At 46.6% G+C, this 16,573-nt stretch overlaps 1 protein-coding gene across 2 annotated transcripts in view; it reads right to left on the bottom strand.

The window, feature by feature from the left end:
• The window catches only part of LOC126457513 (myosin heavy chain, fast skeletal muscle), a 313,877-nt gene that overhangs the window by 34,020 nt on the left and 263,284 nt on the right, over window positions 1–16,573 (bottom strand). For both annotated transcript variants that reach the window (XM_050093850.1, XM_050093851.1), the window contains 2 exons: window positions 15,836–16,045; window positions 6,704–7,021 (listed from right to left, as the gene is read on the bottom strand). In XM_050093850.1, the coding sequence (XP_049949807.1) occupies window positions 6,704–7,021; window positions 15,836–16,045 (528 nt within the window). The remainder of the gene's footprint in view (window positions 1–6,703; window positions 7,022–15,835; window positions 16,046–16,573) is intronic.

Below are 16,573 nucleotides of genomic sequence, written 5' to 3'. Positions count from 1 at the left end.
CTCAGCAGTTTGGTCCCTTAGAAATTCACACACATTTGAACATTTGAACAGAACACTTCTATATTTACTCATCATATAGTTTTGCAGCTATTGCAGTACCCATGTATCGGTGTTTGTAGACAAAATTACTGGATATCAGGTCTGCCTGTTATGAAAACAACTGTTTTTTGCGTTAATTCAAACATGTTTCAGTATCCTTGTGACATCGTCAGTGGATATTCTTTATTCAGTTCTTTAAAGTGTAAACATGTTTAAATAATAATTATTTAACGAAATGAAAGCGAAAAAGAGTTTTTGTCTGTTGTTGTCATTTTGTACGTTACTTTTTCTACATTACTGGGTTGTTTAGGACCTTTGTACATTAATGGATATTGTTAACTTGGCAACCAAACTCACAATATTATCATTTAATTACAGATGACGAGCTAACCAATATCCAGTGTCTTACAGAAGGCCCGACATAATGTGATGATGATGTTTGGTTTGTGGAGCGCTCAACTGCGCGGTCATCAGCGCCCGACCGAATAATGTAGAAGAATAAACGTAATGTCAACAACAGACAAAAACTGTTTATAGGCCTAATGTCGTTAGAATAATTACAACTTAGAATATGTTTACATTTTACAGAACTGGGTAAAGAATATCCACTCACGGTGGCACAAAGATGCTGAAACGTGTTTCGATTTGTATAAAACACAGCTCTTCGTATGAGAGGCGGGCCTGATATTCAGTAATTAAATTCTGCATTTGTTATATAATGTACTGTACATCGACAGTACATTACGTATTTCCTGCATCACCCTTTGTTTTGTGTTGTACGCTTTGGTGATTGCTTATATAGGCATTTTCACTGTCGCAAAGGTACGAGGGCGGTTCAGAAAGTAACCTCCGATTGGTCACAGTGCGGGTTGTGGGGGGAGTAGCGACGCCATCTGTGCGTTCACGCACTCAACAGGTCAGTCGGCATCAAGCCGTGGTCGAGTGAACGTCGTGCCTGCGCTAGTTTAGTTTTTGTGGCAGTTTGAAATGTGTGCTGCAATAGAAAACCCCGCCAAATGTGAAGTGCGTGCTGTCATAAGGTTTTTTACAGCCAAAGGATATTCTGCAGCAGCTATTCATCGTGAGCTTTGTGCCGTGTACGGACCAAGAGTTATGAGTGAAGGAGTTGTCCATGAATGGGTACGTTTATTTAAAAGTGGACGAGAAAACGTTCATGATGAAGAGAGGAGTGGTAGACCACCATTGGTGACTGACGAACTCGTTCAGACAGTTGATGCAAAAGTTCTTGAAAATCGACGTTTCTCAATGTCGGAGTTGTCTACTGGTTTTCCACAGATTTCTAAGACTCTCTTGTACGAGATAGTGACAGCAAGATTGGGTTACCGTAAGTTCTGTGCACGATGGGTGCCCAAAATTCTTACCGACCACCACAAAACTCAAAGAATGGCCTCTGCATTAGACTTTCTGTCACGTTATGAGGACGAAGGAGAACCATTGTTAAACAGAATCGTGACCGGTGACGAAACCTGGATTAAGTACGTGAACCCTGAGACAAAAGAACAATCAAAGATGTGGGCACATTCAAATTCGCCTACCAAACCAAGAAAAGCCTCGCAAGATTTTTCTGCCAGAAAACTGATGGCAACGGTGTTTTGGGATGCCAAAGGGGTGTTGTTGGTTGAATTCATGGAATGTGGTACGACCATTAATCCAGACGTGTACTGTGAAACAATAAAAAAGTTACGATGGGCTATACAGAACAAACGCCGTGGTATGCTGACTTCCGGTATCGTTTTTTTGCACGATAACGCCCGTACTCACTCTGCTCGCAGAACAACGGCCCTTCTTGAGTCCTTCAAGTGGGACGTTATCAACCATCCACCTTACAGCCCAGACCTGGCGCCAAGTGATTATCACCTCTTCATGCATTTGAAGAAATGGCTCGGGTCACAGCGGTTTGATGACGACGAAGAGCTCAAAGATGCGGTCACAGGCTGGCTCCAGGCACAAGCGGGTGATTTTTATGCAGAAGGAATTTCAAAGCTTGTGAAGAGATACGATAAGTGCCTCAATCGCTATGGAGACTATGTAGAAAAATAGTGCAAAGATGTAGTTGTAAGATGTATATATTAAAATATTTTTATTTAACTTGGTGTATTTTTTTAAATCAACCGGAGGTTACTTTCTGAACGGCCCTCGTATATTCAAAAAAACAAGGGCGATCGCCGTAACAAACCGAATAAATTATAATTACATTATTACCGTAACGATCCACTGAAGAGCACCAGTCCATTATGGCAAAACATTCCAGAGCAACCATCGAAATTTTGTAGGAGGAGTCTGCTTTCACTCATTATACAGTGTGGTTACAATTGAAATACAGCTATTCGCGGAGGTCCAAAGTGAGCCGTAATTATCGTGTGACAGCGAAACTTGGTAGATATGCTAATGCCGTAACGCGGATTCGATTTACGCTGGAAAAATGAGTTCCAATTTTGGTCACCAGGTGCAAATCTGGCGCTGTACACAGTTTGTTTGACGGTATGACACCCACGTTGTGATTTGACAGGCCACAGCGTGAGTGAACAGTATGGCTGTCGAGAAGAGAGACCGTGTGCTTTTAGTGAAATTGTTTTTAGCAAACGAGGTTGCTGTTGCTGTAACTGCCCATGCAGCAAGTGTCCCAGCCAGTGCTAGCGCTCGTGTAGTGTCACGAGAATTGTCCATCCCACGGTCAACAGTACAAAAAGTTTTGCGGTCCATTTTACGCTGGTACCCGTATGAGATCCAGGCGGTGCAACAACTGACACCTCGTGATCCGCAGCGACGCGTTGAATTTGCTTTTCGGTTTCTGGCACGGATCGAAGTTGATGACAAGTGGCCGGGCAATATTCTGTGGAGTGACGAGGCACATTTTACACTACAGGGTGGAGTGAATGCACAGAACTGCCCAATCTGGAGTACTGCTAAACAGCGTATTGTGCACGAACGGGCACTGCACTTGCCGTTTGTGACCGTGTGGTGTGGATTCACAGGCAGCATTTTTTCACTGTCATTTCTTCTTTGAAGAGAATATATCCAGAGGGCCTGCCAGTTGTACCGTGACGTTTGCACGTCATAGAGACCTCATTGTGCAGCATGTGATTCCTGCTTTGGAAGACAGTAAGTGTGTGGAAACCACTGTTCTCATGCAAGATGAGGCGTCACCTCTTGTTGTTTACCCCGTAAAATATCTGCTTAATGCAACCTTCCACGAACGTACACTCCTGGAAATTGAAATAAGAACACCGTGAATTCATTGTCCCAGGAAGGGGAAACTTTATTGACACATTCCTGGGGTCAGATACATCACATGATCACACTGACGGAACCACAGGCACATAGACACAGGCAACAGAGCATGCACAATGTCGGCACTAGTACAGTGTATATCCACCTTTCGCAGCAATGCAGGCTGCTATTCTCCCATGGAGACGATCGTAGAGATGATGGATGTAGTCCTGTGGAACGGCTTGCCATGCCATTTCCACCTGGCGCCTCAGTTGGACCAGCGTTCGTGCTGGACGTGCAGACCGCGTGAGACGACGCATCATCCAGTCCCAAACATGCTCAATGGGGGACAGATCCGGAGATCTTGCTGGCCAGGGTAGTTGACTTACACCTTCTAGAGCACGTTGGGTGGCACGGGATACATGCGGACGTGCATTGTCCTGTTGGAACAGCAAGTTCCCTTGCCGGTCTAGGAATGGTAGAACGATGGGTTCGATGACGGTTTGGATGTACCGTGCACTATTCAGTGTCCCCTCGACGATCACCAGTGGTGTACGGCCAGTGTAGGAGATCGTTCCCCACACCATGATGCCGGGTGTTGGCCCTGTGTGCCTCGGTCGTATGCAGTCCTGATTGTGGCGCTCACCTGCACGGCGCCAAACACGCATACGACCATCATTGGCACCAAGGCAGAAGCGACTCTCATCGCTGAAGACGACACGTCTCCATTCGTCCCTCCATTCACGCCTGTCGCGACACCACTGGAGGCGGGCTGCACGATGTTGGGGCGTGAGCGGAAGACGGCCTAACGGTGTGCGGAACCGTAGCCCAGCTTCATGGAGACGGTTGCGAATGGTCCTCGCCGATACCCCAGGAGCAACAGTCTCACTAATTTGCTGGGAAGTGGCGGTGCGGTCCCCTATGGCACTGCGTAGGATCCTACGGTCTTGGCGTGCATCCGTGCGTCGCTGCGGTCCGGTCCCAGGTCGACGGGCACGTGCACCTTCCGCCGACCACTGGCGACAACATCGATGTACTGTGGAGACCTCACGCCCCACGTGTTGAGCAATTCGGCGGTACATCCACCCGGCCTCCCGCATGCCCACTATACGCCCTCGCTCAAAGTCCGTCAACTGCACATACGGTTCATGTCCACGCTGTCGCGGCATGCTACCAGTGTTAAAGACTGCGATGGAGCTCCGTATGCCACGGCAAACAGGCTGACACTGACGGCGGCGGTCCACAAATGCTGCACAGCTAGCGCCATTCGACGGCCAACACCGCGGTTCCTGGTGTGTCCGCTGTGCCGTGCGTGTGATCATTGCTTGTACAGCCCTCTCGCAGTGTCCGGAGCAAGTATGGTGGGTCTGACACACCGGTGTCAATGTGTTCTTTTTTCCATTTCCAGGAGTGTATTATCTCCCCAGGTTTCTCAGAAGGTCTGCAAGATCATCTGATTTGAAGCCACGTGAAATTTGACTCTGCGGATTTCCAAAGGATCGCATTTACCAGGGATATGCTTGGGTTCTATATGATCTGACGGCCAGTTGCTCAGATTCCACGGGAACTGCTGTGAGCAACTGTTAATCGCGTCGTTTTACGTACGGATGAAGTAACTTGTCAATGTCTCTGGTGCTCATACTGAACAAACTGTATAAGCGGTGGTTAATAATAAAATCAACATCATGCCTTTCTCATTTGTTTGGCCTTTTCTGTGCACGTCCCGTTCCTAATCTAGTACATATGGAAAGATTTCCACGTGCCTTGTTTGAATTCACAGCGCCAGATTAGACCTAGTGGCCAAAACTGGAACTAATTTTTATTCAGCCCAAGTTGGTTCCACATTAACGCATTAGAATATCTACCAAGTTTCGCTGCTGTACGATAATTACAGTGAACACTAGAACTCTGTGAGTAGCTGCACTTTAAACATAACAATCTGGTACTATCACTGCTCTAGGAGAATTCGCAGCAGCTAGCACGTGGCGCCGACACTACAGTCTGATCAACATTTGGCCATTTACTACGCTGGTAATGAGGGCTCCACTACTCGTGTTGGGCAGTTTGTAAGTAGGCTGTTTAGGTTTTTATGTTGGTAACGCCACGTAGCGCTCTGTATGAAAATCACTGACTGTGCTGTGTGCAGTCTGTGGCTGGTTTGGATTGTTGGAATATTGGCTATTGTAGTGTTGGGCAGTTGGATGTGAACAGCGCGTAGCGTTGCGCAGTTGGAGGTGAGCCGCCAGCAGTGGTGGATGTGGGGAGAGAGATGGCGGAGTTTTGAGATGTTAATATGAGCAGACGGTCTGGAAATGTGTCGGTCAGAAAAAGGAAATTTGCCAAACTGGATGTCACAAATTATACATATATACTCGTACTATGACTTTTGAGCACTATTAAGGTAAATACATTGTTTGTTCTCTATCAAAATCTTTCATTTGCTAACTATATGCCTATCAGTAGTTAGTGCCTTCAGTAGTTAGAATCTTTTATTTAGCTGGCAGTATTGGCGCTCGCTGTATTGCAGCAGTTCGAGTAACGAAGATTTTTGTGAGGTAAGTGATTCATGAATGGTATAGGTTATTGTTGTTGTTGTTGTTGTTGTTGTTGTTGTTGTTGTGGTCTTCAGTCCTGAGACTGGTTTGATGCACCTCTCCATGCTACTCTATCCTGTGCAAGTTTCTTCATCTCCCAGTACCTACTGCAGCCTACATCCTTCTGAATCTGCTTCGTGTTTTCATCTCTTGGCCTCCCTCTACAATTTTTACCCTCCACGCTGCCCTCCAGTACTAAATTGGTGATCCCTTGATGCCTCAGAACATGTCCTACCAACCGGTCCCTTCTCCTTGTCAAGTTGTGCCACAAACTCCTTTTCTCCCCAATTGCATTCAATAGCTCCTCTTTAGTTATGTGATCTACCCATATTCAGCATTCTTCTGTAGCACCACATTCCGAAAGCTTCTGTTCTCTTCTTGTCCAAACTATTTGTCGTCCATGTTTCACTTCCTTACATGGCTATACTCAATACAAATACTTTCAGAAACGACTTCCTGACATTTAAATCTATACTCGATGTTAACAAATTTTTCTTCTTCAGAAACGCTTTTCTTGCCATTGCCAGTCTACATTTTATATCCTCTCTACTTCGACCATCATCAGTTATTTTGCTTCCCAAATTGAAAGTCAGGCTGCGTTGTGCTAAAAATATTGTGTGTCAGTTTAGTGATGATCAGAATAAGTAAAGAGAGAAATGTCTGAGTACGTTCAGTTTTGCTCAGCTGTTTGAAAATCAAATAACGTCAGAGGTTTATCAGCAAAGTCATTTATAAAATTTTCTAAGGACGCGTTTCAACTTTCGTTCTGCCATGCTCATCGCCCCTCTGACCACAGTACAAAAGCTAGCCGATCGGGAGTTCGTTGCTGCAGCACCTACCTCCTCGTGGTCCTGCGCGGCGGCAGCGCGCACGTCGGCCAGCTTGCCCTCCAGCACGCCGGCGGTCTTGTAGGTGACGGCGGCCAGCTCGCGGCGCACGTCCTCCAGGCGCTCCAGCGTCGCGTTGGCGGTCTTCTCCAGCTCGCGGTGGACGGCGTGCCGCGCCTCGCGCGCGCCTTCTGCCGCCGCGCCCGCCAGCCGCCGCGTCTCCTCCAGCGACGACCGCTGAGACTCCAGCGCCTCCAGCACCTCGGACCGCCACTCGGCGGGCACGGCCTCCGCCGCAGGCGCGCACGGACGCTCCGTGGCCGCCTGCTCCTGCAACCGCCGCAGTCTTCACTCACTAACATGTACGGAGCGTCCCAAAATAACGATTCATTTTCATATAACGCATGTTTAATATACACAGTATTTGAGATAAACTGTATCCCCCCTGTATCTTACAAAATAATAAGTGACTGGAATATTTATTGAGATAGGTCCATATAACAAAAATTATACTTCCTGTGGTGCTATGAACATAGTTTACTGACTTATTTTCCGGAGAGTTACAGTAACGAGATACAATTTTTTTAAATATGTGAGTGTGGGGTTGATATGAGATTCTGTTATTCTGCGCAACGGATTAATCTGAGATGTACCCTTTATCCTGTGGCTCCTGCAAGATGCAATTTCCACCCCCACACTACTACAGAAGTCAGACAGGCGCTCCCAACGTTCTAAAGAGAAATGCCCGAAAAACTTTCAGCAATAAATATCTTCTGGAGTCGTCCGCTGTAAGGAAATGACACAAAAAATTCACAAAATTTTTTACGTAACTAGTGGGATACTTGGGTACTGGAGTAGTGCTAGTTAGTGTAAGAAAAACATGAAACTAACGAAAGTTATTATTTATTTTGCAAAAATTCTGAGAAATCACAATGGCACTTTTAGTTATGAATTGAACAAGTTATATCCTGGTTCTTTTCACTATTTGAAGTTACCTCTTAAGGATAGGATTCATTAATGAAATTTCTATACAAAGTTTGACATTGTTATTGACTTGGCAGAATGGTTGAGAGGCACGCCTACTCAACTTGAATAATTATCCTTTAGAATGTTGCTAGGTACAGTCGAGTCTGTCGCGTGTGAAATGCAGTGAAGTGTACTGTTGTGGAGGAAGTATGGGGCTCGCAATAGCTGTAGCGCACAATACTGTAAGCTGCGATGACTGCTGTCTGCGCCGCTCGCTGCTGACAAATAAGATAACTCTCGTTCTATCTGGATTGACCTTCGCCAATCAAACTCTCCCTACGCCTTGATGAAGTCAAGGATTCCTATTCGTCCCTAGTCTAACTATTGGCGTGGTACACCGGTCAGATAACCAGTCCAATGCAATGCCACTCAAAAATTCGCTCACAGGCGTTTAACTATAGCTCTGTCCTTTCACACCGCACAATAAGTGTGTCGGCCAATACAGTGAACAACGCTTAATCGCAAGGACTCAATTTAGAGAGTCGCACTTCGATTCGCTCCCGACAGAGGTGCTCTCCCAGTGAAGTACTGAGGAGAGACTTGTTCCTCGCTCCAAGAGCGACAACGGAACGGCGCCTCTCCACGCCAGACATGAAGGGGTATATCTTTCGGTCTCTTCCATTACTCCTTCAGCTCAAGGCGTCAGAAATATCGTTTGCCAATCATCATTGCTCTTCTAAAACTGGAGAATGACGTTTTGTTTAAGGCGACCAATCTGGATATCTGTAGTATCAGTGTTTGGCGTTTGCTGTCTCCCTGTGAAAATCTCTGAAACTGCGTGCTATGTGCAAAGAATGCATAGGCTAGTCGCTCCCACACATCATCATCATCATCATCATTATCATCATCATCAGTGTTCTGCCTAAAGGCAGGTTTTCACATGGTAGTTCTCCGGGCTGTCCAGTCTTCTGCCATCCTCTTTAGATCTGCATAATTTCCTATTCCCTTTATGTCGTCTATCACCTTGTATCTCCTTCTTCCTCTCAGTCTTATCCCACAAACCAATCTTTCCAAAGCATACACAATGTAACGGAATTTGATTTTAAGCCGAACACAGGGTCGTTCCTCCTTTCCCTCGAGCGAACGCTGTCCGCTCCACGGGCGGCCACCGGCTGACAGAGATGGGTTGGGACTGGCCTGCTGGCGTGCGGTTGCCTCTCTCGAACTAAAAGTTCCTGTGACCGTCGTGTCTGGAATGTATGTGTGTACGCCAGCCTCGAGTATTTCAGCCACGGTGCGCACTTGCGATTTATTAGTTATTTGCATATCGTTTACATGAATTCATACAACATTGACTTTATCTTATCGAGTTTGGGTTCGAATGAAGCGTCTTGATGTGCGGAATATGATTGTGAGGGCGGAATATGTAAGCAATGAAGGTCAGGAGACCACGATGTCTTACAAATACAACATTAGTTTTTTACTCTGAAGCGCCAAAGAAACTGGTATAGGCATGCGTATTCAAATACAGAGATGCGTAAACACGCAGAATACGGCGCTGCGGTCGGCAACGCCTATATATGGCAAGTGTCTGTTGCAGTTGTTAGATCGGTTACTGTTGCTATAATTGCAGGTTATCAAGATTTAAGTGAGTTCGAACGTGGAGTTATACTCGAAGCATAAGCGAAGGGACACAGCAGCTCCGAGGTAGCGATGAAGTGGGGATTTTCCCGTACGATCGTTTCACGAGTGTACCGTGAATATCAGGAATCCGGTAAAACATCAAATCTCATCGCTGCGACCAGAAAAAGATCCTGCGAAAATGGGACCAACGACGACCAAAGAGAATTGTTTAACGTAACAGAAGCGCAACACTTTCGCATATTGTTGAAGATTTCAGTGGTGGGCCATCAACTACCGTCAACGTACGAACCATTCAACGAAACATAATCGATACGGGCTTCCGCAGCCGAAGGCCCACTCAAGTACCCTTGATGACTACACGACACTAAACTTTACGCCTCACCTGGACTCTTGATTAGTGGAAACATGTTGCCTGGTCGGACGAGTCTCGTTTCAAATTGTATCGAGCAGGTGGACGTTTAGAGGTATGGAGACAATCTGATGAATCCATGGACCCTGAATGTGAGCAGGGGACTGTTAAAGCTGGTCAGACTCTGTAATGGTGTGGGGCGTGTACCGTTGGAGTGATATGGGACCCCTGATACGTCTAGATACGACTCTGACAGGTAAGCATCCTGTTTGATCACCTTCATCCGTTCATGTCTATTGTGCATTCCGACGGACTTTGGCAATTCCAGCGACACCCCACACATCCAGAATTGCTACAGAGTGGGTCCAGGAACACTCTTCTGGGTTTAAACACTCCCGCTGGTCACCAAACTCCTCAGACATGAACATTATTGAGCATATCTGGGATGCCTTGCAAAGTGCTGTTCAGAAGAGATCTCCACCCCCTCGTACTCTTACGGATTTATGGACAGCCCTGTAGGATTCTTGGTGACAATACCCTCCAGCACTACTTCAGACATTATTCGAGTCCATGCTGTCGTGTTGCGGTACTTCTGCGTGCTCATGGGGGCCCTACACGATATTAGGCAGGTGTACCAGTACGTTTCTCTCTTCAGTGTATATCATGTAGCTGTGTACAAATCAGTTCAGTACTTAAAAAATTGTTCAAATCACTTTGGAAGCTAGAAACTCTCAAAATGTTAGGGTTGGATTCAACATATTGTGCATAATACTTGGATGCTTGCAGATGAATAGTCTGGTGGCGGAATTGTTAATGTAACTGAAGTGTTCAAATGTGTATCCATGTTCCTGATGCACAACGCAATGCGCCTTCTAAATAATCTGCAGACGTCGTCGGTGTCACAGAGCGACATGCTTCCTCGATGCCCTGTCTGAAGTCATCTAGGGTTTTGGGTTGACATAAACACGACTCTTTAGACATCCCCACAAAAATAATTCTACTGTGTTAAATCGGGAGACAATAACAATCATTCCGCAAGACCATAACGCTCTAATCGTCTTCCCAGAGGACCTCAATTTTCGACGATAAAAGCTCCATACGTCTTACTGGTCGGTGTACCTGCGAAGTAGTATGGACCGACCATTTTATCTCCAAAGATTCACACAGACATTAATGGACTATCTCCATTGACGAACGACAGGACGTACCAACATAGAATTTTCTGTGACCCAGTAAAGATTATTATGACGGTCACTGACCATGATTTGTTAACGTGGGTTCGGAGAAGGCGTGCAGAGTGAAATTATGCACGGCCCACTCGCAGAAAGTAACTCTCCAATTGAAATCGTTCCCATTGAGCTCCCGTATCTGTGACAGGTGGTACGCCTGAAACCTGTAAGCCTGACTATACGCCACACAGATGAAAGGCTGATACCAGTAACTGCAGCAAACGTCTCGTAAGCTGACATGGGCATCGCTATGTGCTGCAGCTAAAACAAATTCCTTCATCTCTTCACTTCTTGCTGGTCTTCGTCTCGTACTTCCACGCCTACTGAAACTACTTATTTTCGAAGTACTTGTTGAGCACGCAAGAACGTAATGGCTGTCAGAGAGAGCTCTTCAGCCAGGATATCTCGTGGCATACGCCATGGTTGCTTCATTGGCATCGTGTCGCCACTCGCCGAGCATCAGCAACATATCAGCGTACCCGTTGGATGTGTATGCCATGTTTATTCGACGTCAGTATCGCGGCACACCTCGTTTGTTTGTGAGGTCTGATCTTCCATGTGTTTGGCGGTGTATGACAACGGTTGGCAGTCTAACGAAAGTGACATACACCGATGAGCTAAAACATTATGACCACCTGTTTAATAGCCTGTTTATCCGTCTTTTGGCGAAATACCTCACTGATTATGCTTATCAGGGATCAGACAGGTTGTTGTTTGCTGGTAGATAAGTGGCATATGATGTCTACGCACAGGTCATGTAAATCGCGTAAATAACGGGACGCTGATTTTCGTACGCGGTGATGGCGCCCGATAGCGACGCAGATGGGTCCCATAGGATTCACATCACGCGAGTTTGGTCTCCTAGACATCAACTCGAGTTCACTACACACATACCATCATACAGGGAGACATTCAGAGGTAGTGGTCCAGATTGCTGTAAACACGGTACCTCTAATACCCAGTAACACGTCCTCTTACATTGATGCATGCCTACATTCATCGTGGCATACTATCCACAAGTTCATCAAGGCACTGTTAGTCCAGATTGTCCCACTCCTCAGCGTTGATTCGCCGTAGATCCCTCAGAGTGGTTGGTGGGTCACGTCGTTCATAAACAGTCCTTTTCAATCTATCCCAGGCATGTTCGATAGGGTCCATGCTCGCCACTCTAGTCGAGCGACGTCGTTATCCTGAAAGAAGTCATTCGCAAGATGTGCACGATGGGGGCGCGAATTGTCGTCCAAGAAGACGAATGCCTCGCCAATATGCTGTCGATATGGTTGCACTATCGGTCGGAGGATGACATTCACGTATCGTACAGCCTTTACGGCGCCTTCCATGACTACCAGCGACGTACCTTGGCCCCACATAATGCCACTTCAAAACAGCAGAGAACGTCCACCTTGCTGCACTCGCTGGACAGTGTGTGTAAGGCGTTCAGCACGGCCGGGTTGCCTCCAAACACGTCGCCGACGATTGTCTGGTTGAAGGCATATGCGACACTCATCGGTGAAGAGAACATGACGCCATTCCTGAGCGGTCCATTCGGAATACTGTAAGGCTCATCTGTACCGCACTGCGTGATGTCGTGGTTGCGAAGATGGACCTCGCCATGGACGTCGGGAGTGAAGTTGCGCATCACGCAGCCTATTGCACACAGTTTGAGTCGTAACACGACGTCCTGTGGCTGCACGAAAAGCATTATTCAACACGTTGGCGTTGCTGTCAGGATTCCTCCGAGCCATAATCCGTAGGTAGCGGTCATCCACTGCAGTAGAAGCCCTTGGGCGGCCTGAGCGAGGCATGTCATTGACAGTTCCTTTCTCTCTGTATCTCCTCCATGTCCGAACAACATCGCTTTGGTTCATTCCGAGACGCATGGACTCTTCCCTTGTTGAGAGCCCTTCCTGGCACAAGGTAACAATGTGGACGCGATTGAACCGTGGTACTGACCGTCTAGGCTTGGTTGAACTACAGACAACACAACCTCCTTCCTGGTGGAGTGACTGGAATTGATCGAGTGTTGGACCCTCTCCGTCTAATAGGCGCTACTCATGCATGGTTGTTTATATCTTTCGGTGGGTTTAGTGACATCTCTGAACAGTGAAAGGGATTGTGTCTATGACAGAATATCCAGTCAACGTCTATCTTCAGGAGTTCTGGGAAGCGGGGTGATGCAAAACTTTTTTATGTGTGTATAAATGTTCACCATTTTGATGGTAACGAAGACATCGAACATGTTGCAGCGAGCTTGTTGGAGCATCTGTCAGACGATTTCTTGACAGATGGACTAGAAAAACTGCAACATCAATGTTGAAGTGTATCAACCTGGCGTGGGGAGAATGTTGAATAGATGTGTACTGTCATAATACTGACACTATTCTGCTTTTCAGCAACCCAGTGTAGTTTAAGAAGTGACTACTCAGCTGAAAATGATTGTTTATGATGGTAAACTATTTGATCAAAAGTAACCGCACACCCCTATGTGATGCAGAACTAACCACTAGAGCTCACGAGATGCGGATCCACCATACAAAATGAGGTGGGGAGTACTTTATCGTCAGCAGAGATGTATTAACAGCAGAATAGCTCGGCCAGGAGACCTCAATAAGTACGAATGTGGAATAGTTCTTGAATTTCAGCTGAGTGACAAATCCATCACGGACACTTCAACCCGTATACAACTGCTCAATCGACTGTTGTTGATGTGACTGTGAAACGGAAAAATTGTGGAACAGCCACACTTAAACTAAGAACGCGCAGACCCGTCATGTACTGACGGACAGGGATCGTCGAGCACTGCAGCAGGTGTTTATAAAAATCGCATGAAATCAGCGGGAGGAACCACCAGAGAATTTCAAAGTGCTGCCAGTATTCCAGCCAGTACAATGACTGCCCACAAGGCGTTAAAAAAAAGGGGGTACAATAGTGGGACAGTAAGCCACACATTTTCGTAGTCAATGCTAAGCCACGCATATGGTGGCGCCAATAACAACGCCACTGGATTGTGGATGATAGAGACGAGTGATCTGGAGTGATGAATCACGCTACACCCTGTAGCAATCCGATGGAAGGGTTCAGGTTTGGCGAACGACTGGAGGACGTTACCCGTCATCATGTGTAGTGCCAACAGTGAATCCAAAGGAGGTGATGTTACAGTATGAGAGTATGTTTTCGTGGTTGGGGTTTGGTCCCCTTATTACGGTCAAAAAAACGCTAAATGCGGAAGCATGTGAACACGTTTGTGGTATCGATAGCTACGATGCCACAACATAGGTGCGCTCTGCTAGATTGGCACTACGACACCGACACCGGCGACAGTGCCCTCTAGCCGGTGCTGTGCAGCTCTACGAACGCTGCTCCGGATTCAGCCCATTTGATGCCGAGCAGACGACCAAGCAACATTGTTTTCTATTTCATAGTGGGCAAGCCACTACAGACTTTGTCTTTGTAACTTGATGTACGGCCTCGCACCTACGTGCTCATCTATCAGCCAAAGTTAATTAAAATAGTAAAACCACTTTTAAATGCAGTACCGAAGCATTTCGCCTTTTCCTGCTCCTAATCACTTCCTACATTCGGCCTACCCTTCACTTTACAGGAGCAGGCTCACGCGCCGCCTTCCAGGCGGGATGCAAAGCATTTTACAGCATTGTATACTACGATCGTTTGAGTGAGCATAACAATGCACCCTGTCATAAAGTAGCATCTTTGAGGCAACGGTTTGTGGTCAATAACATTCCTGAAATTGACTCACCTTTTCAGAGTCCCGACCTACATCCAATGGACAGCCTTTGAGACGAGTTGGAACGGCGACTCCTCTCCAGATCCTAGCATCCGACATCACTGTCTCCTCTGGTTTCAGCTCTTGAGGAAGGATGGGCTGTATTTATTCCTCGGCAGACTTTCAGATACCACTCTGAAAGTGTCCCTCTCATAAAAATGAAGGGTCGACACACGCCATGTAAATGTGCACTAACTGGTGTTGTTGTTGTCGTCTTCAGTCCTGAGACTGGTTTGATGCAGCTCTCCATGCTACTCTATCCTGTGCAAGCTTCTTCATCTCCCAGTACCTACTGCAGCCTACATCCTTCTGAATCTGCTTAGTGTATTCATCTCTTGGTCTCCCTCTACGATTTTTACCCTCCACGCTGCCCTCCAATACTAAATTGGTGATCCCTCGATGTCTCAGAACATTTACCACCAACCGATCCCTTCTTCTAGTCAAGTTGTGCCACAAGCTCCTCTTCTCCCCAATTCTATTCAATACCTCCTCATTAGTTATGTGATCTACCTATCTAATCTTCAGCATTCTTCTGTAGCACCACATTTCGAAAGCTTCTATTCTCTTCTTGTCCAAACTATTTATCGTCCACGTTTCACTTCCATACATGGCTACACTCCATACAAATACTTTCAGAAACGACTTCCTGACATTTAAATCTATACTCGATGTTAACAAATTTGTCTTCTTCAGAAACGCTTTCCTTGCCATTGCCAGTCTACATTTTACATCTTCTCTACTTCGACCATCATCAGTTATTTTGCTCCCCAAATAGCAAAACTCCTTTATACTTTAAGTGTCTCATTTCCTAACCTAATTCCCTCAGCATCACCCGACTTAATTCGACTACATTCCATTATCCTCGTTTTGCTTTTGTTGATGTTCATCTTATACCATCCTTTCAAGACACTATCCATTCCGTTCAACTGCTCTTCCAAGTCCTTTGCTGTCTCTGACAGAATTACAATGTCATCGGCGAACCTCAAAGTTTTTATTTCTTCTCCATGGATTTTAATACCTTTTCCGAACTTTTCTTTTGTTTCCTTTATTGCTTGCTCACTAACTGGTGTCAGGATATATTCGTTCAGAAAGTACGTCTGCCTTGAGGAGAGGCAAAACTGGAAGCACAAAAGAAGAAAACAATAAGGCGTGCAGTAAGAATGGAGAGTTACCATGGCGATGCGGGCCTCGAGACGGTCGACGGACTGCGCGAGCCGCGCGGCGGCCTCCGCGGCTTTGGCGGCGGCCGGGCCGTCCTCCTCGGAAGAGGCCTGCACCTTGTTCTGAGAGCGCAGCGCCTCCTCCGCCACCTTCTGCCACGACTCCAGACGCTCCAGGCCCGCCTGCAGCCGCCGCAGCTGCTCAGCCTGCCGCTCCTCGCGCTGGAACACGCCAACAGCCGTCTCTCTCACTCTCCCACTCATACAAAACATGCGAGTATACATATATCGGACAAAACGTTGTTTACATTCAAGGAGGGATTACGCTTCACCGTGTAGCACAGTGTCTACTGTTGGTGACGTCCTCAATTCGGTGCAGAAGTGAATGCACAAGTTTCTTCGTGTTTGAGTATCTAGTTGAAGTCACTCACTGATGATTACACCCTGTGGAATTACCAAACTGCGGGGATATTGACTGCTACGTTTCACCCACTACTCCGAGTAGATCTAAACATTTTCAATGGGATTATGACCGATCGATTTAGGGTGTCAGGTGAGACGCGATATGGTGTCTGAGTGTTCGTCAAACCAGGAACCTATACAAGCAGCCCTGTGAACACGGCTGTTGTCATCTTGACAAGCGGGAGTGTCCACGGCGCATTCACCACAAAACTTTAGAAGAAAGGGCAAAACTTGTTGACCGAGCACGTTGAAATAAACATCCTGGTTCCAAAATGTTCAAATGTTTGT

This window comes from Schistocerca serialis, chromosome 2 (genome assembly GCF_023864345.2).
Source record: "Schistocerca serialis cubense isolate TAMUIC-IGC-003099 chromosome 2, iqSchSeri2.2, whole genome shotgun sequence".
NCBI classification, from domain to species: Eukaryota; Metazoa; Arthropoda; class Insecta; order Orthoptera; family Acrididae; genus Schistocerca; species Schistocerca serialis.
This window is presented reverse-complemented; position numbering and strand designations above follow the sequence as displayed.